This window comes from Seriola dumerili, unplaced genomic scaffold (assembly GCF_002260705.1).
Source record: "Seriola dumerili isolate Sdu_G_001 unplaced genomic scaffold, Sdu_1.0 BDQW01000331.1, whole genome shotgun sequence".
Lineage (NCBI taxonomy): Eukaryota > Metazoa > Chordata > Actinopteri > Carangiformes > Carangidae > Seriola > Seriola dumerili.
The window spans coordinates 8,979,794-9,007,712 of NW_019174586.1; the positions used below are offsets into that span (position 1 = coordinate 8,979,794).

At 39.8% G+C, this 27,919-nt stretch overlaps 2 protein-coding genes across 3 annotated transcripts in view; both read left to right on the forward strand.

Annotated features, from left to right (window-relative positions):
• The window catches only part of xpnpep2 (X-prolyl aminopeptidase 2), a 93,296-nt gene extending 76,070 nt beyond the window's left edge, over positions 1–17,226 (forward strand). Inside the window, exons 1-21 of one of the 2 annotated variants that reach the window (XM_022759893.1) lie at positions 4,450–4,575; positions 5,114–5,175; positions 5,736–5,846; positions 5,956–6,019; positions 6,691–6,795; positions 7,974–8,060; positions 8,228–8,371; positions 10,216–10,317; positions 11,452–11,533; positions 11,738–11,939; positions 12,973–13,062; positions 13,372–13,481; positions 13,623–13,700; positions 14,223–14,294; positions 14,407–14,467; positions 14,878–14,947; positions 15,127–15,231; positions 15,388–15,447; positions 15,579–15,655; positions 15,786–15,875; positions 16,839–17,226. In XM_022759893.1, coding sequence (XP_022615614.1) covers positions 4,521–4,575; positions 5,114–5,175; positions 5,736–5,846; positions 5,956–6,019; positions 6,691–6,795; positions 7,974–8,060; positions 8,228–8,371; positions 10,216–10,317; positions 11,452–11,533; positions 11,738–11,939; positions 12,973–13,062; positions 13,372–13,481; positions 13,623–13,700; positions 14,223–14,294; positions 14,407–14,467; positions 14,878–14,947; positions 15,127–15,231; positions 15,388–15,447; positions 15,579–15,655; positions 15,786–15,875; positions 16,839–17,039 — 2,028 coding nt within the window. In that variant the 5' untranslated portion in view covers positions 4,450–4,520 and the 3' untranslated portion in view covers positions 17,040–17,226. Of the gene's footprint in view, positions 1–4,449; positions 4,576–5,113; positions 5,176–5,735; positions 5,847–5,955; positions 6,020–6,690; positions 6,796–7,973; positions 8,061–8,227; positions 8,372–10,215; positions 10,318–11,451; positions 11,534–11,737; positions 11,940–12,972; positions 13,063–13,371; positions 13,482–13,622; positions 13,701–14,222; positions 14,295–14,406; positions 14,468–14,877; positions 14,948–15,126; positions 15,232–15,387; positions 15,448–15,578; positions 15,656–15,785; positions 15,876–16,838 lie in introns of those variants that run through there. The other variant, XM_022759894.1, reaches the window with a different exon arrangement.
• A 2,162-nt stretch (positions 17,227–19,388) lies between these two features.
• Positions 19,389–27,904, forward strand: sash3 (SAM and SH3 domain containing 3). Its single transcript, XM_022760098.1, has 8 exons — positions 19,389–19,627; positions 21,932–22,027; positions 23,391–23,525; positions 24,750–24,885; positions 25,096–25,253; positions 25,639–25,851; positions 25,983–26,127; positions 27,063–27,904. The coding sequence occupies exons 1-8, from the start codon at positions 19,571–19,573 to the stop codon at positions 27,338–27,340; spliced, it is 1,218 nt and encodes a 405-aa protein (XP_022615819.1). The 5' UTR covers positions 19,389–19,570; the 3' UTR covers positions 27,341–27,904.
• The last annotated feature ends 15 nt before the right edge of the window (positions 27,905–27,919 follow it).

The following is a 27,919-nucleotide window of genomic DNA, read 5'->3' on the forward strand; positions in this document are numbered from 1 at the left end:
TTCAGATGTGAATGTTGCAGCAAGTATTCACAATTAATACTAATGCAAATCCTGCAGACAGGTACATTAGCATGCAGCCAGAAGGTGATCTGCATACAGCAAAACTGCCACAATCAACAAAACTTATTTCAGTGCAGTGAAACAGTTAGTGAAACAGGACTTGCAGTGGCTGAGAACTCAACATACTGAAACCACAACCACAGCAAATGTTAAATGAAGGTGACAACAAAGAAGAAGAAGACGCTCGCAGAATTCTCACACGTTTCCTTTGAGACTCAGTTTATAACCTCGGAGTTAAAGTTGCATAATCACTTTTAATGCTTGTCCATATACTTTTATTTGTTCTGTGTTGTTAAAGTATGATGCAAACCAAACAAACTTCATGTCCAATACAAGGTTTTATTGACAAATGTAGTTTCAATGCACAGTAACAGATGTTGGCCAAACATTAACAGCTGTATATCGTAGTTCTCTCTCTGTAATGGAGGTTCATTTGCTCCAAGGTCAAAGCAGTGGAGAGGCTTTACTGAACCAAACAAAAGAGGCAAGGGGGAACACAGTCAGTGAAGTGTTTCTTTTATATGTACCAGAACGTATTCTTTAATTAGATTGTTTTAAGGCCACAGTTGCTATTACTGTTCACTGACCACAGACTGCATGTAACTCAGGTATTGTAATCCAGTAACTGAGGCTTATTTTAGTGCTGGGTGTAAGAGGGTGGGAGACGAGCCAAGTTCAAGTGCCAATAAATACCATAGATTCTCAAATACTGAACTTAATTTACCCCAACTGCAGAGAGAACCAGGCTTTAATCTGAAACAGGTTTATATAAATTACACAACTTTATTTGTACCTTATTTTATAAATATATCTTATCATTCCTATTATTCTGATCTGCTATATTCTATTGGATTCATTTCATCAGCACAACATCAGTAATTTTAAAATTGTCCACTCTCTTTTCCACCTGTTTCCATTTTTCCAGTTTTTTAATTAACGTCCAAAGGCTGTGAGTGTCACACGCCTTCTTGACGGCCTCCCAGTGAGAAAACGGAGCATGTTTCCTAAAAGGAAGGTCCGAATTCGTGGCAGTTCTTCCAGTTGATGTTGAGATATTTCACTCAAAACAACAACACAGCCTCTTTGTTTTTCCTTTTCACTCGGGCCTCTCAGGAGTCTTTATAGGAGGTGATGTGAACCCAAGGCAAACCTGTCATCCATGTTCATCCCACGTTCAACCTCTAAAAATCTTCTGTACCTTACCTGCTCAGCACCAAACACCAGGCAGACACAGTTAGAGAACACAGCAGCTAAAGATCCAGATATCTCACTCAGAGACCCTGCGTCAGGTGAACAGATACACAACTTGTTTCTGCTGACCTCAAGTGGCCAAACAAAATCAGCTCTTTCAGGTTGAAGTGATTCATCTGAGATCACAATCTCTTCAGACCTGAGGACAATTACATAGACACTAGATTATAGCTAGACAAGTAAGACACACAAAACAATCATCAAGACACTCAGAAACACTATTTAACAATCACACTTATTATGTGTCACCTCTTACCTTGGCCTTTTCTCCCTTCCTGATTTAAAACACAGAGTGTGGAGGTCCAGGATGACTTTAGAGTTATTTTACAAACCCCTGTCTGACTACGCTACAATTTGATGATCGGATTTGCACCGCATAAATCACCGGGTTATATTCAGGCATGCACTCCACTTAACAGCCTTGTTCAATGACACATGTGTGGGTGAGCTTTGCACTGGGGTGTCATGTTCATCACCTGCTCCTTTCATCACGACTCTGCCTGGCACTCACTCACTATTCACATAGCAGATGAAAGGGTGAAGAAACTTAACTGATTCACTTTGGAGGTATAAAATGCTTGCTAATTTTTTTCTTAGCAGCAGGAAATGTGACCAGTATCTTATCAGATTATTAGCAGCAGATGATTCTTGCAGTTGCACAGTCTAAAGTCAAGCAGGCTTGTGTCTGAAAGTAAAATACAACAAGATGAACCCAAAGGAAATCTGTCAGCCATTTACTTTTTCTCATGGAAGCATCTTAGAGCATTTCTCTCTAACTTTCTTCTGTAATCATGTGTTTTAAGTGTTGATATAATCAATCATACTGCTGTCATTAACCTGCATTTATGTTGATTTTGTCAGATGCTCCGACCATGAAATAATCATTCGTTCAGCTGTGCTGTCCGTCCGGCTCTTTACCAGATGTTGGCTGTGATGTTTTGTTGTCTGCCAACTGAAAAGAGGGTGAAGAAGACGAGATCTAACCGTTTTCATGTCGTGCAGATGTTTCATCGTGGACAGATGTCTCTACAAAATGACCTGGAAACTTGGCTACCTTGGACAGGAAATTCTTTTCACACGGAAACAGCATTTAGATGGCTAGACGTAGTCTTAGTCTGTCAATCCATCAGGGTTGCTGCACATGAAAAGGGTTTAGAAATGATCCGCAGTGTTACAAACGTATGTACAGGTGCTTTCAAATGTGACATGGAAGGAGGAAGCTGCACCTTTCCTCTTGTTTTCCTCTGCTCCTCAGTCTGATTCCTCCTTTTCAAAGCATTTGTTGAAACAAATTGAGCAAATCTCTCCGAGGTCACTGTCAGCATCGATCAGGCTTGTGTCAAAATGTAAAATAGAGTAAACAGAGGGTCATAATTCATCTACGGCATCATTTTCCTCTCTCTTGAGATAGAGTACTTTGTATTTTATTAAGTGAGTTACGCTTTAATTTGGTTTAAAAAGCCTTGCAGATTTAAATCGTGCTTTTTTTTTTACTGCATGCCTTTCACACTGATTAAACTCACAGATGGTTTGCAGAGTACATCCATATTCATTTACTGAACGTGAAAGTAAAATGTCCAACATACTATCTAGGTCACTTAATGTCTAAAAATACTGTTGTGAGCAGTAACAAAGCAGGTTCTACTTTGAGGTGACACTAGAACTAGAATTCATGACAGATTCATTCTTCTTCTGCTGTTGTTTTTGTCGTTGTTGTAAAAATCCTGAACAGCAATACATGCAGGAAAAAATTCAAAGTCATAGTAAATGATCTGGATCTGCCCCAAAATTGAATGGGTTCTTCCCTTGCCCTTCCTTTGCACCCCTCCAACAAGATCGGGGCAAATCGGTTCAGTACATTTCGCACAATCCTGCAATAAAGATTGTTCACAAGTCTCGAGTCCGAGTCTTTCGAGGACGAGTCTCAAGTAAAGTCTCAACTCACTGTGTGTGCGACTTAAGTGCGACTTGAGTCCAAGTTGCAAACTCGAGTCCCCATCTCTGATCTGGAGGTCTGCCAGGTTTTGAAGTTATGATCAAAGCCAGTGAATCCACAGAGGTTTTTTACCGAATAAAAATGTATTCACATCAGCCAATTGCGATGCCTGTAAATCACAAGCATAAATGCATAAATCTGGTGGAACGGATTAATAAACCTGCAACAACAACACTGCTCTCAGGCTCCATAGACGCTTTGCAGTTCCTGTGCACTGACTAATTGGCCGGGTGATCTTATGAATGCCCACAGTCACCCTCTTCGTACAGTGATAGGCCGGCCAGCTGTGTGGAGGTGAGCGAGAAGCCAGGCGTCATACTTCTCTCTCTAGCTCTCTTTTTTTTTAATTTGCTACATCTGTCACTTTTAATGAGAACAGCCGAGTGAGTGCAACGCTATGAATGTCTTCCAGGAGAGACTGTGTGAAATATGCCCCAGTTTTCAAACGATATTGCCTCCTCCTTGTCCGTGTCCTTCTTTTAGCTAAGTGCCATTCTACGTTTGGCTTGAATTCAAGGATTTAAAAATGCCCAAAGCACAAACGTTCTCCATGGAAATCTCTGCAGGATTACAAGGACTTGCTTATAATCTGTGGATCTCCAGACACACACACATGCATGCATTCAGGTGCAAACATCTGAAAATCCAACATCTGTCCACAGACAAACACTCTCCACTCACACACACTTACTCAAGCTCTGGAAATAAACAGCCTTGTCCTTGTTCTTCACTACAATGCAGCTTCTTTGCATGTAGAACTGGGATCTCTCATCTTATCAGTATGAATCTTTTTTTTTTTTTTTTGTTGTTGTTTTTTAAAATCAGAAACACGTGTTGCATAGATGTTTGTCCAATGGCCAAGCCTAAGATGTTGAGCAATGCACTCAAATGCTTGGGAAAAATAGACAGTTGAGCTGACACACTGTGTTTAGGGTCATCTTCTCAAGATCCTCTCTCAGAGCCGCTGCACCGGATTCCTATCAGAGGGCCGCAGGGAAAGGAGATAGTCAGCAGTGGCTGAGCGGAGGGGGAGAGAGAGGGAGGGAGAGAGAGAGAGAGAGAGAGAGAGAGAGGACAGTCATGCACTTACAAGCGGACACCCACACACAATTTCTCACCAGACACCCACACACACTTTCTCAGATACGCTGCATACACATCAGAGCACCTGCTTTGTAACCGCTCTGTGTGTGGATCTGGTCGTGACGCCAAGATGCCTTCTCGTGGCTGGCTGCTGGCTCTGTCTCTGTCCCTGGCAGCACTGGCAGGTAAAAAAGTTCCTCTTTATCCTCCCTGATGTGTGTGTGAAGACTTTAATTCAGCTGCTGTGATGATCAATGTTTCTAATTGTTCATGATGAAGAGAGAAGCTGCGAAGTGGTATAAAATGGTTGTTGTTTGTTTATTTATTTTTAAATTTTTTTGGTTACAATGGACTGGGTACAGTCTGCTTTTGCAATTAAAATCAGTGTGATTTCATGCATTTATGTCACGCTGTCTCATAAAAGTACTTCTAGCTTGCGAAGGGGGGCTCTTTCCGTGCCTGTTCGTTACCTCATCGGGATTTCTCTGCATGAAATTTGTCGTAGAAGGAATGGTCTGATCTGTCTTCCTCAGCTCATCCTGATGTGGACATGTTATATGGTCTGACTTACCAGAAGTTTTTGTTCCCATACATCCAGAGATTTGAGTCACACTGACTGTCACTGTGTCCAGCAGTTTTCACTGTTTCACTGAAAATGTGCTCATGTAGCTCAGCTCGGCCACAACTTTGTGTCACTTTACCACTGTGCGTTTGTGATTTCAGGAAACACTGTTGGTGCTGTTGCATATGAGCGAACTGAGAGGAACTGCTCTCTGTCCCCACCGGTAAGATGGAAGGATTAGGATTTTGTCAGTGATTGACAGGGTTATTATCGACTTTATTCATAAAATTACCAAAATTAAGTCATAAAACTGAACTAAAAGTAGTCACACAGTACTTTCCTATTATGAAACATGTTGCATGAGTTTTATACAGTTACAGTTAAGGTTTGCTGCACGTGCACAACAGTTAATGATTACAGTGGGAGATACAGAAAGGGATGACTCAGCAGTCACACAGGTTTTAATTACATCTGAGGACTTGTCTCACTCTGTGTCTCTCTCCCTTGTGTATGTGTGTGTGTGGGCTTGTTTTACTGTATTCATGGGGTCCAAAAACCGGGACCCCACTATACTTGTGGGGTCCGACAGCTTTCCCAAAATACGGGACCCCACAATTTTAAAGGGCTGTTTAAGGGTTAAGACTTGGTTTTAGGGTTAGGCTTTCAGTTGTGATGGTTAAGGTTAAGGTAAGGGGGTAGTGAATACATTATGTCAATGATGGGTCCCTATGAATATAGTAAGACAAGTATATATGTGTGTCTGTGTGTGTGTGTGTGTTGCAGTACCTCCCAAGCACAGCGGTAAATACCACTCTCCAGCTGCAGGAGTTACGAGAGGGAATGCGTTCCCTGAATATCTTTGCCTACATTATCCCTGGCACTGACGCTCACCTGGTACATCTGCTGTCCGTCATAATGAATTCATCTGGGTTTAAACCTTGTATGTGTGTGTGTGTGTGTGTGTGTTTATGCATGTGTGTAACCTACTCCGTTTCTCTGTCAGAGCGAGTATATCGCACCACGTGATGCCAGGATGGCCTTCATGACCGGCTTTACAGGCTCCGCAGGTACAATCCCTTTCTGCCTCCTCCTCCTCTTCCTCCTCTTCGTCCTCCTCCTCCCCCTCCCCAGTGACTCAACTCCCTACGTCTAGGTGCCGCGGTCGTACAGCTCCTCTACTTTCATCCCACATCCTCAATGCACAGCCTGCTCCTCGATCATTTGGTCTCATCGCTTTCACTCACTGCATCGTATCATCCTCTCTATCATCTGCACTCACCCTTGCACAGTAATTTGACCGTAATGGCGAACAGAATTAATGATGGTGCGTATTTCTGTACTCAGCTGTTGCTCGGATGAAAGGGGGTGAGAAAGACGGATGACACCTCAGTCATGTGCAGTTTACACCAGACCTACATCAAACTCCATGAAGAAAAAAGTCACATTTATTGCAAAATTCAGATTCGGGGATTTCTGCAGCTGTTGCTACTTAAGTGTATCTTTCATGTGAGGGTACAACAGTGGAATGAAAAAGCCCTGATTTACAACCACCGCACATCACCAGTTCGCTATCTCCTCATTGCTTCTTTCTAACCTTCCTGTTTCTCCCCACATGCACACATTTTTCAAGATTAGCTGGCCCATCACGAATTGTCCTAAGTCAACACTGACATTTTATAGCTGTTTGTAATTCACTGTCACTGCTGCCCCATCCATAACACAGCTGCTGTCTCCCCAGGCACTGCTGTAGTTACTCAGACCAAGGCCACTCTGTGGACAGACAGCCGCTACTGGGTTCAAGCTGAGAGACAGATGGACTGCAACTGGGAGCTGGAAAAAGATGGTGGGGAGTGCTCACATTGTGCCTGCTTGTTATGACAACATAGCACACATGGATTCCAATCAAATGTTTGTGGTTTTGATGAGCTGGTCTAAAAATATCCTGACACACGTTGCACCTATTTTCTTACAGGATTCACATGATTTAAAAAAAAAGCTTAGGAACAAACTACAGTCAGTGCATGTTTTGTCTTGCAGAAACAAAGAACGTGTGACGCTGATGGTCACACGTTAATCAGTAAACTCAACACATAGCAACTTTTGATGTAGTTAAAAAGGCAACTCACTATTTAGGACTTGTATTAACGCCTGTCACTTATCAAGGATTTGTACAGTGGCAAAGAAACCTCAAGGAAATCACATGCAAACTGACCAAACTGAAGAAAACATTCTTCTTCTTTATTTCTTTATAAAGACTAACAACTGTTGTCTGTGTACACAGCCACTGTAGTTGATTTAAATCCTGCCGCCGTAAATGCTCCGTAGAGATTGATCCGGATTAATCCGTAGCTGAAAATAGTCCCCAACAAATGTACTGACACTGGTCAGTGGGAACAAATGTGCTTGGGGCTGAGAGCCACAGACAGTGTTGGAGAAGTTACAGTTTTGAGAGACACATTAAACATTGTTTAAGCTTCATGCTTCAAATTGCAGCGTGTTGAACATCAACAGCTCAGACACAATCTCTGCCTTTATTGCAATGGCACAATATATCTACTTTTACTACTTTATGTAATGCACCTGTACTATATAATGTGCCTTTACTTCTATAATAATATGATATATGTTTCTTGTTGTTTTTTATTGAAAACAGTTTCTCACATTCATTCAAAGCATCTTGTAACAGACCAGATCTTCACTGTGTCATTATACACAGTATAACAAGTTGCTTAATGCACCTTTAAACCCTCATATTATAATGAGTTTAGTCAAAAAAAGTATTCATGTTTTCTGGAACACAACAACCTCATCAATAGCATCTATAATGTGCGACCAGTTTTACCGTAGTTTATTGACTAATTGTCTAAATCTTTCTGTCCATATTTTGTTTAATTTGGTTTAATACACAATATATTAAATCAGTGTATCACGATATTCACCACAGGTAGCTAGCTGGATTCTGTCACTTTCTTCTAGTCGATAATAACTTGACCACAGTCTGTCATGTGTGATGTTTCCCAGTGTCCATCAGCAGTGTGGCAGAGTGGCTCATCTCCGAGGTCCCACCGGGCGGCCAGATTGGCTTTGATCCCTTCCTCTTCTCCCTCAGTGAGTCTCTGCTGTGCATCCCTCCTGTCAGTCCAGATTAGCATCAATAAACTGCTCCACCAAGTAGATGGAAAAATTATTGATGGAGCCTCCAGACGCCACGCAGACTGTTTACCCGTGATTGATTCGGTTCAGTGTGTGTAATCGTCTGCAATTTCCTCCATTAGAAACACAGGAGGACTACCAGCTCAATCTAGAGTCCAGCAATCGCAGCCTCAAGTCCATCCCTGGAAACCTGGTGGACCAAGTGTGGAAGAACAGACCACCCATCCCACCTGACAGCCTCACCCGCCTGCCAGACAGAGTCATACGTGAGTCTCCCCGTGTGTGTGTGTGTGTGTGTGTGTTTGTGTGTGTGTTTACTGTACACACACACACTACACTGTAGACCGTGGTGCCCTTTATCTATTGTGCTGATAAATACCTGCAAACTGGACAGAGGGCAACAAGCGGCTCCACAAACACAGCCATAAACAGCCTGCTCGTGTTTTTATGGCTGGCTGATTGATCAAATACCAACTTAGAGAAAACAGAAGAGTCTCCAGATAAGGAAGTTGTCTGGACGCCCATGGGCCTTATTAGTCTTTATGGCCAGAGAATGGAACAAATGGAGAGCATCATAAATCTAATGGTGTGTGTGTGTGTGTGTGTGTGTGTGTGTGTGTGTGTGTGTGTGTGTGTGTGTGTGTGTGTGTGTGTGTGTCTATACATTTGACTACAATCAGGTAAAAAGCATTCCACATACAGGGTTTTAAGGAAGTCTTTTCTAAAAGCTGTCTTGCTCTTACACTTGACTGACTGTCTGGGGAGAGTCCATCAAGTGATGAGCGATTTGCAGACGACAGAAAAGCCGTGTCTAAGTTACTGGAAAAGCACTGATGTGTGTCTGCACTTAGTAGGAGGCATCCCATTTACAGTACGCACTACCTTTCACATCCTTAAAGCTGCACTAATATTCATGTGACAAATGAGTCAAAAAAAAAAAAAACATGTAATCTGAACGCCGTCGCTACTAGCAACAAACCCGCTGAGAATTATCGCTCGACTAAACAGTCTCCATCAGTCCCATGAAGCGTTTTGGTATCCTTTATCTCATGTGAGCGAAAACACTGATAAACCCACTGTAGCTACCGGCTCAGCAGCAAGTGGTGGACAGACAGAATTGGAGGCTAGTTTGTGAACGTAGAAAAACATTTGGTAGCTCATGGGCCAAATACATCCCTCAGAAGTTAGTGGAGACCGTAACAGAGCTAAAAGAGAGACAACGTTGGATTTACATTCATCAGCTGAGCACAAACACGACTCAGAGTGAATGATTGTGTTGTTTTGTATCTGCTGGATGTGTTCATATTTTTAAAAGCAAATTCAAGACTTAGCATTTTATTATTTTATCTTTACTATTTTGTCTTAACACTAGATTTTAATATCTTACCTTTCATTTATGGTTTTACTCACTGCAATACATGTGCTCTGTTTTATTATTTTATTATTTTATCTTTATTACCAAATCTTTATCTTTGCTTTCCAGTCTTGTGTTTCATCTGTGCAAATTTATGAGATTCATGATAGCGTTTCCTCATATCATGTTATTGTTATATAATAGTAGTGTTTTTATCCCTTAGTGCCCTGTGTGTGTGTGTGTGTGTGTGTGTGTGTGTGTGTGTGTGTGTGTGTGTGTGTGTGTTGTGTGTGTGTGTCTGTGTGTGTGTGTGTGTGTGTGTGTGAGTGTGTGTGTGTGTGTTTTCTTTTTATTGCTTCTATTCTCTAAAGCACTTTGTGTTGCATTGCATTGTATGTATGAAAAGTGCTGTACAAATAAAGTCTGATTGATTGATTGATTGATTGATTGATTGATTGATAGATAAATAGCATGGAGCAATAATGAGAAAATGGACAGGTAAAAGGAGCCCCACCCCTCCTATCTGGGACCCTGTTCATTATTTCATCCATTGTTAATAGGAAACTCCTCGTTAAGAAGTTCACCATGAAAACTTTATGAAGTGATAATATGTCAGTGTTGTGTTTTCATCTTTAATAATCAGTGAGCACAGGTTTAAGAATTATGGTGAAGATGAATAATAAAAAACCAACACAAATGAGTATCCAGTGTTTATTGTCATGTGGATGCAAATTAAGGTAAAATGTGTTTTTGCAGAAAGGTCGTGGCAGGTGAAAGTGGACCAGATACGGAATCAGATGAGGGACAATCCATACCAACCCACAGCTCTTCTTCTGTCAGCGCTGGATGAAACAGCCTGTAAGTAACCCAAGCTTTGTCCATGAAGCCGCTCAAACGTGTTTCAATAAAACATGTTGCTGATTTAGAGAAATTAAAATTGAACCGCTGCTGAAATTTACTCTATATGGAAATGTATTGCAGTTCATAGTAATGTCTGGTTGAACATTCACTTTTGTCAGATGAGATGAAATTAACTGAAATGTACAGAACTACGTTCCACTCACATAATACCACACAGTATTTACATGACCGAAAAATGCGAACATTATCACCTGTAATGAAAAGAAGAACCTGAATCTGCAACATGAAAACAATCAGACCAATAATAATGAGGAAATAAAATAAGGAGATGGATAATATTACAATAGGATACAGTTTAAAAAAAGAAAAAACGTAGGCTACAATGCACAAAATGTTCAAAAATGCCTGAAAAATAATCCCAGTTGTTTATTTTCTTTTTCATTCTCTTTTGTGGGCCATTTAGCTTCAGGGCTCTGAACTGCCTCTCAGCTCGCTTAAGCCTCAGGCCAGCTCTGAATATACAGTACGCTACAAAAAAACACAACTGTTGCCTGAAGAGTTGGAGTCTGATGTGAAGGATTATAACAGATAATCTGACTGACAGAAATATAGGAAACAGACTGAAGAGGTTTCTAAAGAATGGGCAGTACTCATATAACACACAGGAGCAAGTATAAAGACTTAGCTATACAAACTTTGCACTTTTAAATAGAGTTGATTTGATTAAAGCTGGTTTAAGCAGGTAATGAAGCAGGATTTTAGCAGCGTATACTTGACCAACAGTGTATTATTCAGAAGTATTCTCCGTATGACACACAGGATGACTGCTGGGCTTCATACCTTTCCTGACTTCTGATTTCAGAATTAGTGAGTGTGTGTTCAATGACAGAACACAGAAAAAGTCACGTACATCAGACACAAACATTAGATGCAAACAGAGTCTCTGGGTGTAAGTAATATTTTTTATTTATTTATTCAGGGAATATCAATTGAGAGCAAAGCTCTCATTCACAATGGCGCCCTGCAAATACAAAACCAAAATCAACCATCAGATGATGTAAATGAATGCACGAGCTGCTGCTGCTGCTGCTGACGACAGTCAGGCATGCTGTGTGTCTATGTTTTTTTTAGGGCTGTTTAATCTGCGTGGCAATGACATCCCATACAATCCCTTCTTCTACTCCTACACACTGCTCACAATGGATCAGATCTGGTAAGTCCATTTTTCAGGGATTACATGCAAACACATCACGTTCCTTTCAAATGTTTTTCCTCAAAACTCAACAGTGTATCTGCTTCTGTAACTCCCATCACACACACAAGACACAAACTTATTATCAGTGTTTCATATTATGTATACGCACATGCAGCATTTATAAACCACTTCTCGTACTTTCCTTTCTACTAAATCTACCAGGCTCTTTCTCCACACGGACAGAGTGACAGAGGAGTTGAGGGTGTACCTGAATGCCTCCTGTAACGGGTCCTTCTGTGTGCAGCTGAAAAGCTACGACAGTGTTTTAGCTGATTTAAAGAAGTATGTGGCCCAGCCAGGGGTCAAAGTGTGGATCGGCACAGAGTACACAAACTACGCACTTTATGAGATCATTACCCCAGAGGTATGCAGATATTCTATTTCATAATATACTCTACTGCATCATTTCATCCTCTTATGGTGTTATAAAGATGTTTCTTTATCTTAAATGAAATACACTGCGTACATCAAGTGTAGTATCTGTTCATGTTTCTGTGCTGTGGCTGTATTTTATAATTAAAGCAGCTGGGGTGAGTCACTGCTTGTTGGCAGCTACTGAGATTAAAAATCTGCTGTGGACAAAATCCAAATCTTTAAAGTGAATAAACAATAAATCAAAGAACTGTGTGATGTGAAATGAAAAATACAATTTTACAAGTTCTGTGTTCCTGTTTTAAATTGTTAATTTATCTCTTGTTACATGATAAATTCTCCTCCAGCAAAACATACAAATATTTTTGATGACTCATCTTAAACACAGGGCCGGTTACATCAATGTATTCAGTCAAATGTGATTTAGCTGACCAGCTAACCCCACCCATCATATGAAAACACACTTAGGGAGCAGAGTGATACCATAATAGGAGGTATGTTTGGGTTTCGGCTTGTAAACATATGAAATGAAGAATGCGGTTGAGGTCTGAATGTAGTGGAGCATTTAGCAGCTAACGAACCAGATATTTCCCTCAGATGGGGAGATGGTGAAGCTTGAAACGGAGCTAAGAGAGAGGATTGAAATTCTGTAGGAAAAATAACGTTGCTCTGTATCTGCAGGATGTGAAATGTTTGCTGACACATTCACTGTAACAACTTAACGAGGTGATAATATGTCAATGTTGTGTTAACGGCTTGTTTATGTTTTATTTATTTGTAGGTCACCAACTTGCATAATCAGTTTTTAGAATCGAAGCTTCCAGTAACTAAATATTAAGTGGTGTTTAGAAGTAAATGCACAGAAAGAAATAACAGTTATAAAATAGTGCTATTTCCAAAAGTACCCTCCTATTTGCGGGGGGGGGGGGGGGGTAAAAGAGAGGACAAGGCCTCTCCAGCAATACATAGTATTACAGTATATATAATTTTTGCATTAATTATTATTTTTTCTCTGCATCATGTAGGACAAACTAATGACAAGCTCCTACTCTCCTGTGTTGACGACTAAAGCCGTGAAAGATGAGACTGAGCAGCGTATCCTGAGGGATGCTCATGTATGTCATGTGCACACAGACATACTCAGGTTATACACAAACCAAACACCATGTACATGCACACACCCACACAGTTACTGCATAATTACTTATCAAGAAACAGTTGTGGTTGTTAAATATGAATCTTTTAATCTTCGTCAACCAGATCTAACACTTTTATATGAGGCCATTATCTTTACAGAAATTGATTAATCAGGCTTTACTGTCAAACCTGTGGGACATTAATGAATCATTTTCACTGATTGCTTGAACACGTCAGTAAACACACACCTTGATTTTCAGTCCGCGTGTCACTGTGGCTCTCTGCAGGTGAGGGATGCGGTCGCCGTCATCCAGCTGCTGATGTGGCTGGAGAAGGCTGTGCCCGAGGGGAAGGAGACTGAGCTGACTGCTGCAGATTACGTCAATAAGTGTCGCAGGTGAGCGCACGTGTAAATGGACAAGATGGACGAGAACTGATATACAGTGCGAATGCTCAAGAAACTAGAAAATATATCACAACATATGAACGTAACCGTCACAAAGCCAGAGTTTCACAGCTAATATTAACATCATTACAGCAAACAGCATGACAGCAGAGGCCCGAGCTTTGAAACGATCTCTGCAAGTGGACCCAATGCTGCTCTTGCTCATTACAGGTAAGATTAACTCGTATTCTCTCATTTTGAAAAAGACTCAATCAAAAAAGGTTAATCAAAGGTCAACACTGGTAATATATTTCTTGTCAAGGTCTGGATCCATTAATTGATTAATTATATTAATAGGAACTATTGTTATAAAAGGCTGGGAAGTACTGACATGAATATGATACAGATGTCAATAAATTCATCTACTTTATAAATAGTTGTAGGCCTCATTGTTCCTACTGGTTTTGAGATTCTTTGATTGATATGGTCATGAAAAGGTGATTAAATATCGTTCTATGTGGCATTAAAAAGGTTTTAAAAAGTCTTAATTGTAATTTGATGAACCCTGTCCTCCTCACTCTCGCTACTCATTTCCTGTGTGCTCACCAAAGATGCCTCTAAAGACACTTGAAAGTGGTCAACAGTAATGTAAAAGCTAATAGGCTAAAAGTCAAACACTGTTCTTTGAGCGCGCTGCAACTACCGTCAGAGAGTTGTAGTGCTGCTGTTATTTCCTGTTTGTCTGTGTTGCAGCCCAACAGAAGAAACCAGCAGGAGGCTGACAGTTGATGAGATGTACCTGGTGGACTCTGGTGGCCAGTATCTGTGAGTAAAAACACACTCTGCTCACACTCTCTTTCAGTTTCACTTCACATCACTTGCATTTCGAATGAATCATCCTGTTTCTCACTACTACTACCAATACTACTATTATTAGAGACGGGACCACTGACATCACTCGGACAGTTCACTGGGGAACCCCCACAGCAATGCAAAAGGTAAGACTGTCAATGTTATATTGAGAGCGTGAATGTTTTGAAGAGATATTCACATTTTATTTGTCAAAACACAAGAGATGGCTAATATCTAGACTGCAGTCGTCAGTGGAGTTTTTCTGTATTACTCAACTTGGAATTTTAATTTTATAAGATAAGATAAGATGACACTTTATTTATCCCCAACCTTATTATGTGTTACAGCAGCAAATCAAAATGAAATTAAATATCTACACAGAAATATAATATCATATAATGTGCATTTAAAGTGACAAAAGTTAGTTATGTACATAGATACATATAGGGTAGTATATAGTATAATGGGATGGTATAACAACAAGGATAATAGAGTACACTGATACATAAGAATGATATAGAATATAAAGTCATTAACTATCTGTCTCGCTTCACAGGAGGCCTTCACTCGAGTGCTCATGGGAAACATTGAGATATCTCGAACCATATTTCCCTCAGGGACGAGAGGTGGGGATGTCACACTCACACATGTTTGAAATGAGACTCCACTCTGAAACCTTTCCCAGCTTCACCACTAGAGAGCGCTGTTTCTCCACTCGGCATCGTTGTTTCAGTTCACGTGTTCCTGTATCAGCAGCAGGGTGTTTGACTTGAGCTCTCTGTCTGTGGCTTCTGTTTATCAACAGGTGTAAACATGGAGATGCTGGGTCGCCGGGCATTGTGGGAGGTGGGCCTGAACTACGGCCACGGCACAGGTCATGGTGTTGGAAACTACTTTGGCGTTCATGAGTGTAGGGCTCCTTTTACTTTCTATATGTTCCATGTAACAATGCAAGTGTAGCGTGAATGTAGACAAATGAAAAGGGTTTTTTTTTAACTTTGTTTTCATTTAGTTTTCAGTGATGTAATCTGTATTTTAATAATATAATATTGTCATATTCTTGCAGGGCCAGTTGGCTTTCAGGGCAACAACATCCCTTTCAGAGCAGGCATGTTCACATCTATAGGTGAGACTTAAAGAAGAAAACTCACACCCACAAAAGACATCATGATCATTTTAAATCAGCTTCACATGTAGTGTCTTCATGTCTCAAATATTAGAATGTAAAAAAACAAAATGATGATGGTTTTCTTTAAGAACCTGGATATTACAAGGAGAATGACTTCGGGATCCGGATTGAGGATGTTGCTGTGACTGTACCCGTCCAGACAAAGGTAGATGCGGAGGGGTTGACCAAGCCAGAACATTTATGACAATATCTTTCCATTTCACATGTGATATAAACAAAGTAAGATCATTACTTTGTGAATAACGTCTGCCTCCGTGTGATTTGCTTTCCTTCAGTATGGTCATAACTTTCTGACCTTTGACACTGTGTCACTGGTTCCATACGACAAAAAGCTGATCGACACTTCTCTCCTCAGCTCAGAACAGGTAAGAAATAGTATCTTACTGCATAAATTGCTTGTTTGCTGGAAATTCAATCATTTTTTAAAAGGGAGGTACTTAAATAGCATACTGAACACATTTAAAATGAATGCCCATGAACAAGCTAAGCTAATGCAACTCCACCAGTACTACAATCAGTTTCCTGTGTTAATTCGTAAATACCTTTGGGTATAACAGAGAGTGACATCAACCGGGTCTTTCATTTCCCTGCATTAAAAGCACTGGTTTCCTCTTAAAATCCCCCTTTAACACTTCAGATCTTCAGAGTTTCTCTGCAGCTCAGAGATCAAAACATGTTTGGATGAAAACAAAACCACATGTGAATTTGAACTTCTGCATTTTGTTTCTTTTTACCTGAAGATAAAATGAGATATTTCTGTACCATAGTTGTAAAGAAATGGTATCATTTTCAAGAAGAAAGAGGAACTGTATCGTCTTTTGGGTGACTAGCAGAATTTCAGTTTTATCTTTTCTCCTCAACTTCAGTTAATTTATAGTGCACATCAGCCATCTATGCACACAACAGGTTTGAGGGGCCATTTCTTGCAGAATATGTACTTTTTTTTTACTTTTGATAATTTACTTGATAATACTTACGGTATATCATTTTACTTAAATAGGAGTTTGACTTTTACTTATGATGCAGTATTAGTACTTTTATTTATGTAAAGAATAACATGATAATTTATTTTGTATTTTTTGAAGCGGCAAAATATACACATAATACAAAAGTGATCCAAGTATTGATCCCTGTGGAACAATGTATTTAACCTTAGAACAAGAAAGTACAGGATTATTATATGCTTCTGTTTATTTTTGCGTGTTGTCCATTGTTTACTCCTAATTTTGAACCTGTAGTCAAACAGAGATACTTGGTTTTTATATGCCAGCGGTGAAAATCATCAGTTTCTGACTTTCACTGAGAGTGGTCCTGTCTTCCCTCTCCAGCTTCAATGGCTGAATAAATACTACGAGACGATCCGCAGGCTGGTGGGTCCTGAGCTGGACAAACAGGATCTTCACGCGGAGAAGGACTGGATGCTCAAAAACACTGAGCCCTTCATGGCGTCTGGATCTTCTGCATCCATCTGTTCCTCCTCGCTGACCCTCATTGCACTGGCCGTCGCTCTCCTCCACAATATTGTCTGAGCATCTCCATCTTTCTTGCATTCACTCCATCCACAGCAGAGTTGCACACTGATGTTACCCCTATGCAGTCTCTATTGAGCAGCTATACCAGGTTGAGAGATGCACTGCAATTGAGTTTTTAATTTTTTTTTTTAAATTAAAGGATATATTTGTTTAATAATTTAACTATGTGAATAAATGTCTGATATTGTGGCGTTCAAAGTTTAAAAATGATCTTTTGTGTGATTTTTGATGTTTTAGCTTTTTGTTTTTTTAAACTGGACATTTGTATGACCAGCTGATATAATTTCTATTTTATTAAAGTAACACTCTTTGAAATAGAGGGGTGTACTCGGGTCATCAATCTGATCACTTTTAGACTTAGAAGACTTCTAACTCAACTTTGACTTTAACACACATGACTTTTACCTTTTGACTGATAGATAGATAGATAGATAGATAGATAGATAGATAGATACCAACTTCCAATATCATTATTTAATGGATAATAATTTAACAAAAATTGGCAGATTTGCTACATTAATGCAAAAACTCATATTGGACATGAGTGCAGTGTAAACAGTCAGGGTTTCAGTCCTGACTGTGTCAATACAGGATTTAATCAGTATTATTATTAACTTATCCTTTACTCACCAAGAGCAGCGATGGGAAGCAACCCTCTCGTTTTCCATCTTTTTCTATCACTGCTTTTATTACACTGAAGTTAGCATGCTAATCAGCTAGCTCCCATACTATAGCAGCACTGTGGCATCCAGGCTAGCGCGAGGATGTAGCACTGCTCAGAGGGTGTATTCTAACCTCAATGTAGCAACAGAAAAACCTGCAAATATCTGATATAAAAATAAATCAGCAATTACCAAATCTGTAGCATTTGCATGTTCTTGTCAAATGTGCATCACCAAAATCACATGAAGGAATCTCTCACACACTGAAAGTAGGATAGCCTTTTCATTCGTACTGTGTCAGGTTTGAGATAAAGGGGCCTCAAAGAGGAACAGCAAATGTGAGATCTTAACTCTCTGTGAACAAAAATCCCCTCTACTTTTCTTATGTAGTTACTGCTTACATCATTACATGTTGTCAAAGATATTTGTCATGTCCAGTAATCAGTGTCCTCCTCGCAGTGGTGGAAAGTAATTTCTACCAACTGTTAATCAATGGCATGATGGCAATTGCTTTTATCCTGTGCGGCATTCTTTTGCCTAAGCACAATATAAACAAAATTGGGACCCAGACCTGAATATAATGCTCCTCAGAAGAAGACTCCACAGAAGGATAAGTATTGTACTTCAGTGCATTTTGAACTGCATTAGACTTTGACTCCTACAGGGATTTTTGAACTCTGTACTCCCCCATATTTCCAGGACAGCTGTAGTAACTAGTTACTTTGCTGATACAGATTTGACATCCTCCAGCGGAATCAAAGTCAACCTTTTGTTTATCATTTTCATCCCTCTAAGATCTGCAGACAGATCAGACTGTTGTAAGCCAAGTGGCAGGAAACTAAAATAGGGCATCCTCTTATCATGTGGTTTGCTACCACCAAAATAACAAGCTAAACTTGACTAAAATTGTACTTCCCTCTCTCCTTTACTGACAGTTTTTGCGTTGTCCTGTGGGCTGAGTGTACATTCAAAAGCACAAACGTTTCTGTGAGTCATTCGAGTTGTTTTTGTCCTAATTGTCTGTTTTGGATATTTTTGTGTGTCAGTAGGTGTCTGGCCTTACAACTCACTTGTGCGCAGAAACCACTTTTTCCATATGAAGATCTTGTGTTGGATGAGCTGGATTGACTGTTCACCAGTGTGTGATGTTGTTATGGCTCTTGTTGCTGCAGCAGGCCTCTGGTGCAGCTGCTGAGCCGTTACTGAGTTTCTAAATATGTCATCTCGAGAAGTCTTTCACTTCCACACTTCAGTTGCAATTACAAATATGTGTGCGTTTGAGAGCGATGGCTAAACAGTTAAGTTCTGACTAAACAGAACATGATAGCGTTCTTTGCCTCAGAATTCTGCTGATAGTCAAAACTGACGTCTGTAGTAGAAATGTTGTAATACAAGCTGTTCATTACAGCTGTGACACTGCCGTAACAGATGACATGCTTTTGAAATAGCTGCTCACATATTAAAGCAATACCTGTTTTCACTTCTTTTTTTTTGATCAGGTAATCCATAGTAACCTTCAGAATTGGGCTGTGACGACATTTCATGAACTCTTTCATGTGTCAATTCAGTTTTGAGCCACAGAGAGTTTGCAAGACGCAAAGGCTGAGAAATACATGTAACAAACCCATTAGCCTATGTGTAAACCTAAGCACCTAAAACAGGGTTTGCCTCTTCAGTTTCTGTGTGGCCACGTGACTTCCTCTCAGCTTCTGCACTTCGTTGAGCTCGAGCAGACTGCAGCTCTGCCTTCCTCTGTTTTTTTATCTGTAGCCGTGAGAGCACAGTGACAGAAACCGTCACTGATTAAGACCGGTGTAGGTTTTTCACAGCTGTTTGTCCAGAGAGATTTGAGGACCGCGGTGGAAGATGTTGAGGCGAAGGCCTTCGAATGCCTCAGAGAAGGAGCAGGTGCAGAAGAAGAAGGTGAGCTGAGTTTTTATCACTTTGTTTAGGAAGGCAGGGTAAAGTTAAAGTTAATATATATTCGAATTTGCTTTTATAAATGTAAATATGTAAACTGTGATTATGAAAGGGTTTTTTTGTCAAACTATTGAAAGATTTAACGTTTGCAGTTGAACATCATATTCGGCTGTCTTTGTGTGCACATCTTTTCAACACAGGATGTCAGCTGAAATTAGTGCAAACCTTTGTGGTGAAGCTGAACAAACCCACACGCACAAATGCACACACAACTTAAAGCTCAGTAAGATGTTGTTTTGTCTAAAACAGGATTTTTCATGCATCTAATTTAACAGCCTCAACTCTTTCTTTGTACTCTTTTGGTAAAGTTCCTCTATTCTGGCAGGGTGAATCATTGCTGCAGATGTAGTTTGAGTCAGAACAGACTTTGTGGCTTCTGCTGCCTGCGTCTCCAGCTGCCAACATGAGACCGAGCCTCCTACGCTTGACACCAGTGCCCTTATTTTCCATCCACGTCTTCCCTCCTGTGGTTTAATTCACGCTTTGTCATTACACATCTCATTGGCTTTCTCAGCAATCATCTTCTAACATAATTGTCATTGGCGACAATCAAGTTTGGAGAACATCATTGTTCCGTGACATGATCAGCATTTATAGAGGATTGATTTATCTGAGAGCTTTGTGTGTTTTAAGGGAGGTGAACTGTGGCAGGATAAACAGACATTTACCAAAACTATTTACCAAACAGCCTCATAATAAAGGTCACTTGCTCCCTTTGCTGCACTGGTTGTTTAATTCTTCAGGTTAGACACAGGCAGAGACCATCAGTCACTAGTGCTGCCTGGATGTTTGCAATGATTGGCTGCAGCAGTTGCTAAAGCTTTGCCCGTTTCCTGTGGTTAGAATCGAGAAGGATGAGCTGTGATAAGATCATGCACAGTGACATGTAGTTATATGGAAAATTACACAAAGAATTTCCACCAGAGCTACAAGAAACTTAAAGATATGAAAATTATACAAAAAGTCTTATTTTTAGGCATATGCATATGTCACGTTCAGGTTAGAGCTGAAAGGATTAGTCCATTAAATAATTATTTGATTGACAGAAATTAATCAGCAGCTATTTTCATATTCATAGTTAATTGTTTATTTCATCTCCCAGTTCAACCCACTCAGTTCTGAGATTTTTGTAAATTGAATATCTTCAGGTCTTCTGGACTGTTGTTTGGACAGAACAAGGGATAGATTTTAAGGCATCATCTTGGTCATCTTCTACTTTCTAACATTTATTGAACAAACAAATACCAAATAACAACCTCCCTCTCCACAACAGTCTGGCAGAACAGAGAAGCAGCAGCTACAGCTGCAGCAAACGTCTCATCTCGCTGCGCTGCAGAACAGAGAGGTTCAGGAGATCTTTTGTTCACACTGCCATCGGGCTGTATAACACCTCAGCCAAAGGAAGTGGACTAATTTAATCATTATTGTTTATTTATTATTAACTGTTATTATTAGGCCTGCTATTACCAATGATCTACTGAACACATGAATTTCCCCTAGGGGATAAATAAAGTATCTATCTATCTATCTATTGGATTAATCAGGAAAACAATGGGCAGATTCATCAATAATGAAAAGAATCTTTAGTTGCAGCCTTGTACCAGACTTAGAATTCAGAATAGAGAATTTTACAGTAAGTTAATACCCATCTATCCCATTTTCACATTCATGTGTCTTTATACTGACACAGCGTTAAACTTAGGTGATGAGCTGGTGTTTACACTTTTTGGCTTTCCTGTAACCATGTGTGCCATGTTTATTACAAGGACTCTCGTATGTCACCACACGTCATTTTATTTTGTGTTTCCTGTTTAACTGCTCAACTACATTTATAAAATGTTTCAGTTACAGCACCATCTGCAACATGCAGACACTTACTGACCTACATTCAATACTTACTCTTTGATAAGTTTGTGAGGAGCGACTTGGGCAGTTGCTCTTCCTTAGAAATCCATTCTGCAGATTCATTTTGTTCACACGTTTAAATAGATAAGAACATGTTGTGTGCGCACAACCCTGAGTTCAACTTTATCAATGTTGCATTCAAAACCACCAAATAACCGAGTGTTTGTGTCTGATATTTTTCTGGTGATGCCTTTTTGTTTACTGCCTTTTTGACTGCTGTATGTAACATCAAAGTTTTCATGCAGGCCTTTTGCTGTTGTTAGTTATGGAGTCGTTTTATTATAATCCCCTGAGCCTTGGTCACTATGATTTTAAATAAAGCAATCCCTTTTGTGTTTACAGCTCACCCTGCAGAGGTCCAGCAGCTTTAAGGATTTTATGAAGCACAAACCCACCTCTCCTGTTGCATCAGAAAAGGAGTTCACATTGGAGGAGGGTGTAAGTTGGACTTGTTGTTCCTCTCCAACTGACTCATAAAAATACACAAAAACATCAGTTACAGTACATTGCTTTTTTTTGAGAAGTAGAAGTAGATGTGTTCTAAACTCTTTGTGTTTTAAGTTCCTACATGACAGTTCCTTCAGATATTTTATCACATTGTTCCTCATTCGTCATGCCAGTTCGTACAGCCCCGAAATGACACTGCATCCAAAAGAAACCAGAGTGCACATAGGTCAAACGCAAATTGCTATCAATTATTATAAGTGCACAGTTTGTGCTTCCTGATTCACACCGATGCATGTGTCTGCTAATGTTAACACTGAATTCACAGAAATTCAATAACTTCCCTGTAACATTCTACATACTGTGAGTGGAAGTTGGCTAGATAAATAAGTAAAGAAGTGCAGAAGAAGAGAGGAAGTACGAATGAGAAGTATTGCACAGAGCCCAGATGACAGCAGCATGCAGACAGGATGTCCTCTAGTGTGAGCTAGTCAAGCAGAGAGCCTCTGCGTCATACAGACAGTTGCAGAAGCAAGTGACGGTCCTCCCCCAGAGAATTTCAGCATTTTTCATTTAATGGTATATATTATTATTTCTAGATATTAACTCAGACATCAAAATCTGTGCTGAGAATTCAACTGTTACATCCATCTCTGTCTCAGCTGTGTGCGTGGTTACCGCATCTTACACCCTGCAGATAAATAGTATCTCTCTTCAAGGCAGTGCTTAATCAAGGAAAAACAAAGTTATGAGGGAGAACATGATCTGAGGAGTCTACAAGTGCACAAAAAACTTGAAGACATCAAGCTGAACAACATAATTTGAGATCAGATTACTGAAAAAGAAAAACAGCTAGGATAAACTCTGCTACAGTGTAATGTTGTGGGCATTCACTCTCATAGAAATCACCTCTACCTGACCAACTGCCTCGTAAAAACACTGAAAACATCATTAGCTGTGATTACAGACCCCACAGCCTCGTAATGAGAGCTTGGCTGCGGACAGGGTTACGTTAGGTAGCGCTATCAGAAACTGTGCTTTCAAGCACCTGGCCACAAAACAGTGCAAATGTGTGCATGTGTGTGTTCATGTAGTGAATGTCTGTCATGTGACTATGTGGGTAGCAGTTTGTGTGAAAACAAACCCCATTACCACAAAGTCTGTAGGTTTTCTAGTTCGTGAGAATTGAATTCTTGACAGCAGCGCCACTCTGAGAGTTTATGTATGTCAGCTGCAATTTTGTAGTTTTTGAAATACTCACACTTTACTTGCCTTTAAATAAGATTGCACAATATCTCCAAACACCTGTCTGCAAGTTGTTGTGAAATAGTTGATGATTTTTGTACTCTCATCTCAGGTGGCAGAGAATCTAACAGCAGAGGAAGCCGTGAAAAGTGGCAGCAAACTGGGCAAGAAATGGCGTAATGTCATCTCACGTACCATGACCCGCAAAACATCCAAGATGGTGCAGAAGGCTCTGGCTGAGGAGGGGGTAAAGACAGTTTACAAAAGCTCCACACTAGTGACAGTAACCTGATGAATATCACAGAATTTAAACAGTCACAGCTGATAGTTACAAATTTGAAATAGTATTTAATATATATATTTAGACTATTGAGCATTGCTGCTAAAAAAAAATACACCTGACATCTATAGAGACACTTGTACTCCTGAAACAGAGAGATGTTGTTGTTACAAAAAGATTGAACTTGTCTCCATCTAGTGGACAGATGTATGTACTGCAGGGTTCAGAGCAAAGGCAGTGAAACTACAGTGGTTTGGATGACGGTGGTGGGAAGTAACTAAGCACATTTACTCAAGAAGATTAAGACAAAATACAGGCATTTGTATTTACTTTTACTTATTTTCCATTTATACTTCTACTCCACTACAGTTCAGCATGACAGTATTGTGCTTTTTATTCCACTACATTTATCTGACAGCCACAGTTACCAGTTACTTTACTAATCTACAGCAGTAAAATGTTACTTACACATCAAGGCATCAGCAATCTCTAATAATAAATAATAGTATAACACACTGGGGCATTTTTTTTTGTATTGATAATTTTACTTTACTTTGATACTTAAAGTACAGTTTGTTGATAATACTACTTTGCTTTTACTCAAGCAGTATTTTCAAAACAGTACTTTTAGTTGTAATGAAATATTCTTACTGAGTTGTGTTGTTACTTTGACTTAAATAAAGAACCTGAACATTTCTTCCACCTACTGCTGATTCCTTAGATCAGACCTTTTACCAAAGCTGGGTACAATTCAGTTCAGTGCTCTGAAATAACAAATGATTTATCAATTATGAGGCTGCTGTAGTTTAAAGTGAACAGGGAGGCAAACCAGAGCTGATATATGAAGTTTAAAAACCTGCTCTCCTGATGTGTCCTTGAAGTTTCCATGGAGCCCCAAAACTGACTAAATGTAGTAAAAATTTGTCGAAAATAAATATATCAATAAATTATATTGTGAGTTAGATAATGAAATGCATGTTAATACAAATATAGATCTCCATACTTTACAAAGGATTTATTTATTAGCTTTTTATTTCCTTTTTTCTTTCTTTTTTTTGTTATTAGTTATATTTTTTATATTTTCTACTTCAGTTTTGGAGTTCCACATGAAATATGCATTAACTGTTGTTTTTGCCAGCTGTGATAAAAGTCTATTAGGTGAACTAAGAGATGAAACCTCTGTTTCTCCAGGGAGAGAGCGGTGAGGAGCTGTCTCCTGTCTCTGCTGATTGGCTTCCAGATCTGAGTGCAGGACAGAGGACATCCGTGTGCTCCACAGGGTCAGAGGACACCGCGCCCAGCCCCATCACCCGCCAGCTCTCAGGCAGTAAGTGTAAACCAGAGGTCCCTTCAACATGGCTCTTATACTCATCACACACTGACACCCTCCCCTAACCTGTCTATTCCCATGTAGATATTTAACACTGTGTTGAAAACGTGAGGGCAAAGAGGCCAAAAAATTCAAAACATTTTAAACTGCAGTGGTGGGGGCAATTTCAGGATGAATCTGACCCTGCTTCTGATCTGTCCTCCTCAGGTAGTGACAGACAGAGCCTGGACAGTGGATACTGCCAGAGAGACAGCATGAGACTGGAGGAGAACGGCGTCTCTTACAACGGACCATTCTGTGGTCGCGCCGTAGTCCACACTGACTTCACTCCCAGCCCCTATGATGTGGAGTCACTGAAACTCCAGGTGAGTCTCAGGGGGGGTTATTATTAATGAACAAAAAAAAACATGACTAGTAGTAGTGACTGCTACTCCAGAGCAAATTATGAAATTAGAAAACTCTGTTAAAGAGTATTAAAATATTTAGTCATTCAGCCATTTGCTCATTTACATTTCACTTCTGAGTTTCTTTTTTATGCTTCTGTGCATGTGATAATCACAGTATTTTCAGTCTGTAAATAGTAATTGGGGAGATGTTGGTTCATCAAGCAACTAGTTAGCTGATTTTTTTTAGTCTCAGAGTTTCATTTAAACTGAAAATGAATAAATCACTTAACGACCTCCATTTGTTCGTCCTTTCGTCTGTGTCTTGTGTCCTAATCCTGGTATTCATGCGTCATCCCTCCTACAGAAAGGAGACATTATCTACATCATTGAGAAGCCCCCTGTTGGGACCTGGACAGGAAAGCTCAACAACAAAGTCGGCTCCTTCAAGTTCATCTACGTCAACCTCTTGCCTGATGAAAGCCCCCCAGCCAGGAGGAGACGCTGCAACAGCAAGACCCACCGAGCCAAATCCAAACCCAAAACCCTGGAGGAGGTGCTGGACAGTATCGGCCTGATGGTAGAATACCCTCTGATAATCCAGCATGTTGTTACACTGCAGCAAATAAGTGACAGAGCCTGCTACATGATTTTGTTTATGTATCTCAGTCTCAGAGTCATTTGTGTATATGTTCTTGTTTCTTGTTTCAGGAGCTGGGCTCTCTGCTGTCCATGCATGGTTTCCAAAGCCTAGAGGACTTTGCAGGACTGAAGGAGTCTCACCTCAATGAGCTGAACATCACCGATCCAGAGCAGCGCTCCAAGATCCTGAACGCCACCGAACTGCTCAGAGACTGTAGGTTCACACACTGTAAAACTGCAATACCCCTAATCTTTCATAATGATATTGCAGGCTAGCAATAATACCTATATAATTCAGAATTTCAATCAAATCTTAAGAAAATATCTCAATAAAAGTGAGTTAGGTACTGCTGATCAAATTTCAGTCACTTTGTGTCTGTGTGAAAATGTGTCTTTGGGGCATATTTTATGCTGGCATCATATTTTTCTGCCTCAGCTACATAATTTACATTTTATGGCTCAGTTGCACAGCATTACACTCAGAGGTCACAGTTGTGCTCAGTCGCCTGTAAGACATCCAACTTTGTCCTGTTATCTCGACCGGTCTCTTCTCCAGACTAATCATTAATTTAATGATTTGCCTGTCTGCACTATGACTTTTTTATGCTTTATTATTCTATGACATCTTATGTCTTACTATACTATGAGTTTTTTTCACCTTACTACACTGACATTTTATGACTTACTATACACTATTATTAGTAGTAAATCTAGTATCTATCGCTACATTAATTCCATTTTACTAATCAAAGATGAAAATGTGCTTTGACTTATGAGAAACACCATTCCCCAATAACAATGCATCAAGCATGACAATGTGAAAATAATGTGAAAATGTGAAATTTGTAGCTCATAGTGATGAACAATTATCACCCAAGTCTTTGAATTAATGATAACGTTGCTCTGTAAGTGCTGGATGTGTAAATAACAGTTTCTAACAAGTCGAAATAGCTAGAAATAGCTACTTAAAAGGTGACATTGTCAAGTTCACAACTGCTGCCCCCAAGTGGCCAAACAAACCTGTTATTGCAGGTTTAAAGTTTCTGAAGCTAAACAAGATGAAAAAGCCTCTATCTAGTCCGGGATTAATACAAAGGGATTGTATTGAGATACTCTGTATTAAAGTATAATTGTCTTTGTCCCATGTAGCTGATGAAGAGTCAGAGCCAGAGGAGGAGGACAGATCTGGGGAGAACAACAAGGAGCCAAGGGATTCAGGGTGTTTTGAGAGCTCAGAGAACCTGGAGAACGGACGTGAAGAGCCAAAGGCGAAGGAGAAGCTAAAAGATGAAGCATTGGAGGAGCAAACGACAAATGAAGAAGCAGAGAAACATGAGCAGGGTTCAGAAGAAAAGGAGAACCAGACAGAGCAGCTGGAGGCTGTTCAGGAGCAGCTGCAGGAGCTGACAGTGGACGAAGGATGTTGAGAAAGTGATGGAAAAATACTCAAACTTCTTTTATTCCTGGTTCTCAGGGACTCTTTGGACAGAGATTTAATTCATTAACAAACCTCCTCAGTGTAAGAGAGTGGACTGGTGATAGGAACAGATTGTAAGGCTGAAATACTGTATGAACATGTTCTCTGTTTTCCTCAGTTTGTGGTACTGTTAAGCAAACAGCACAATTTCTCTGTATCTGTCACTGCTGGCTGCCCTGTTTTGAATGACCATGTTTTTATATTGTATGAATTATCTTGTTTATTGTTGTTATTTCCTCATGTATGGTCTCTGTTTTTTAATGGTACAAATTAAGCATTTAAAAATTTTCCCTCTCTTCGTTATGTCGTCGTCTAACGTTCTCACTCACATGCAAAATATGAATGTAAAATATTTTCTGATGTTTTCATGCCTGACTCTTAACTTGAAAGTTGTTACTTTGATCAGTTTTGGTTTTAATCATGTTTTAAGATACATTACACTGATTTCTGTGACATGTTATCATGAGGATTTTGTGAAGATGCTGTAAATAGAATTAAAATAAAAGAAAATTCAGTGATATATTGTCGA

Bases quoted from the DNA above. Each gene is read 5' to 3' on its own strand.
- sash3 (XM_022760098.1), top strand. From the start codon at position 19,571: ATGTTGAGGCGAAGGCCTTCGAATGCCTCAGAGAAGGAGCAGGTGCAG. The intron at 24,886-25,095 runs GTAAGTGTAAAC...TGTCCTCCTCAG, and splicing joins CACCCGCCAGCTCTCAGGCA to GTAGTGACAGACAGAGCCTG. The intron at 25,852-25,982 runs GTAGAATACCCT...TTCTTGTTTCAG, and splicing joins TGGACAGTATCGGCCTGATG to GAGCTGGGCTCTCTGCTGTC.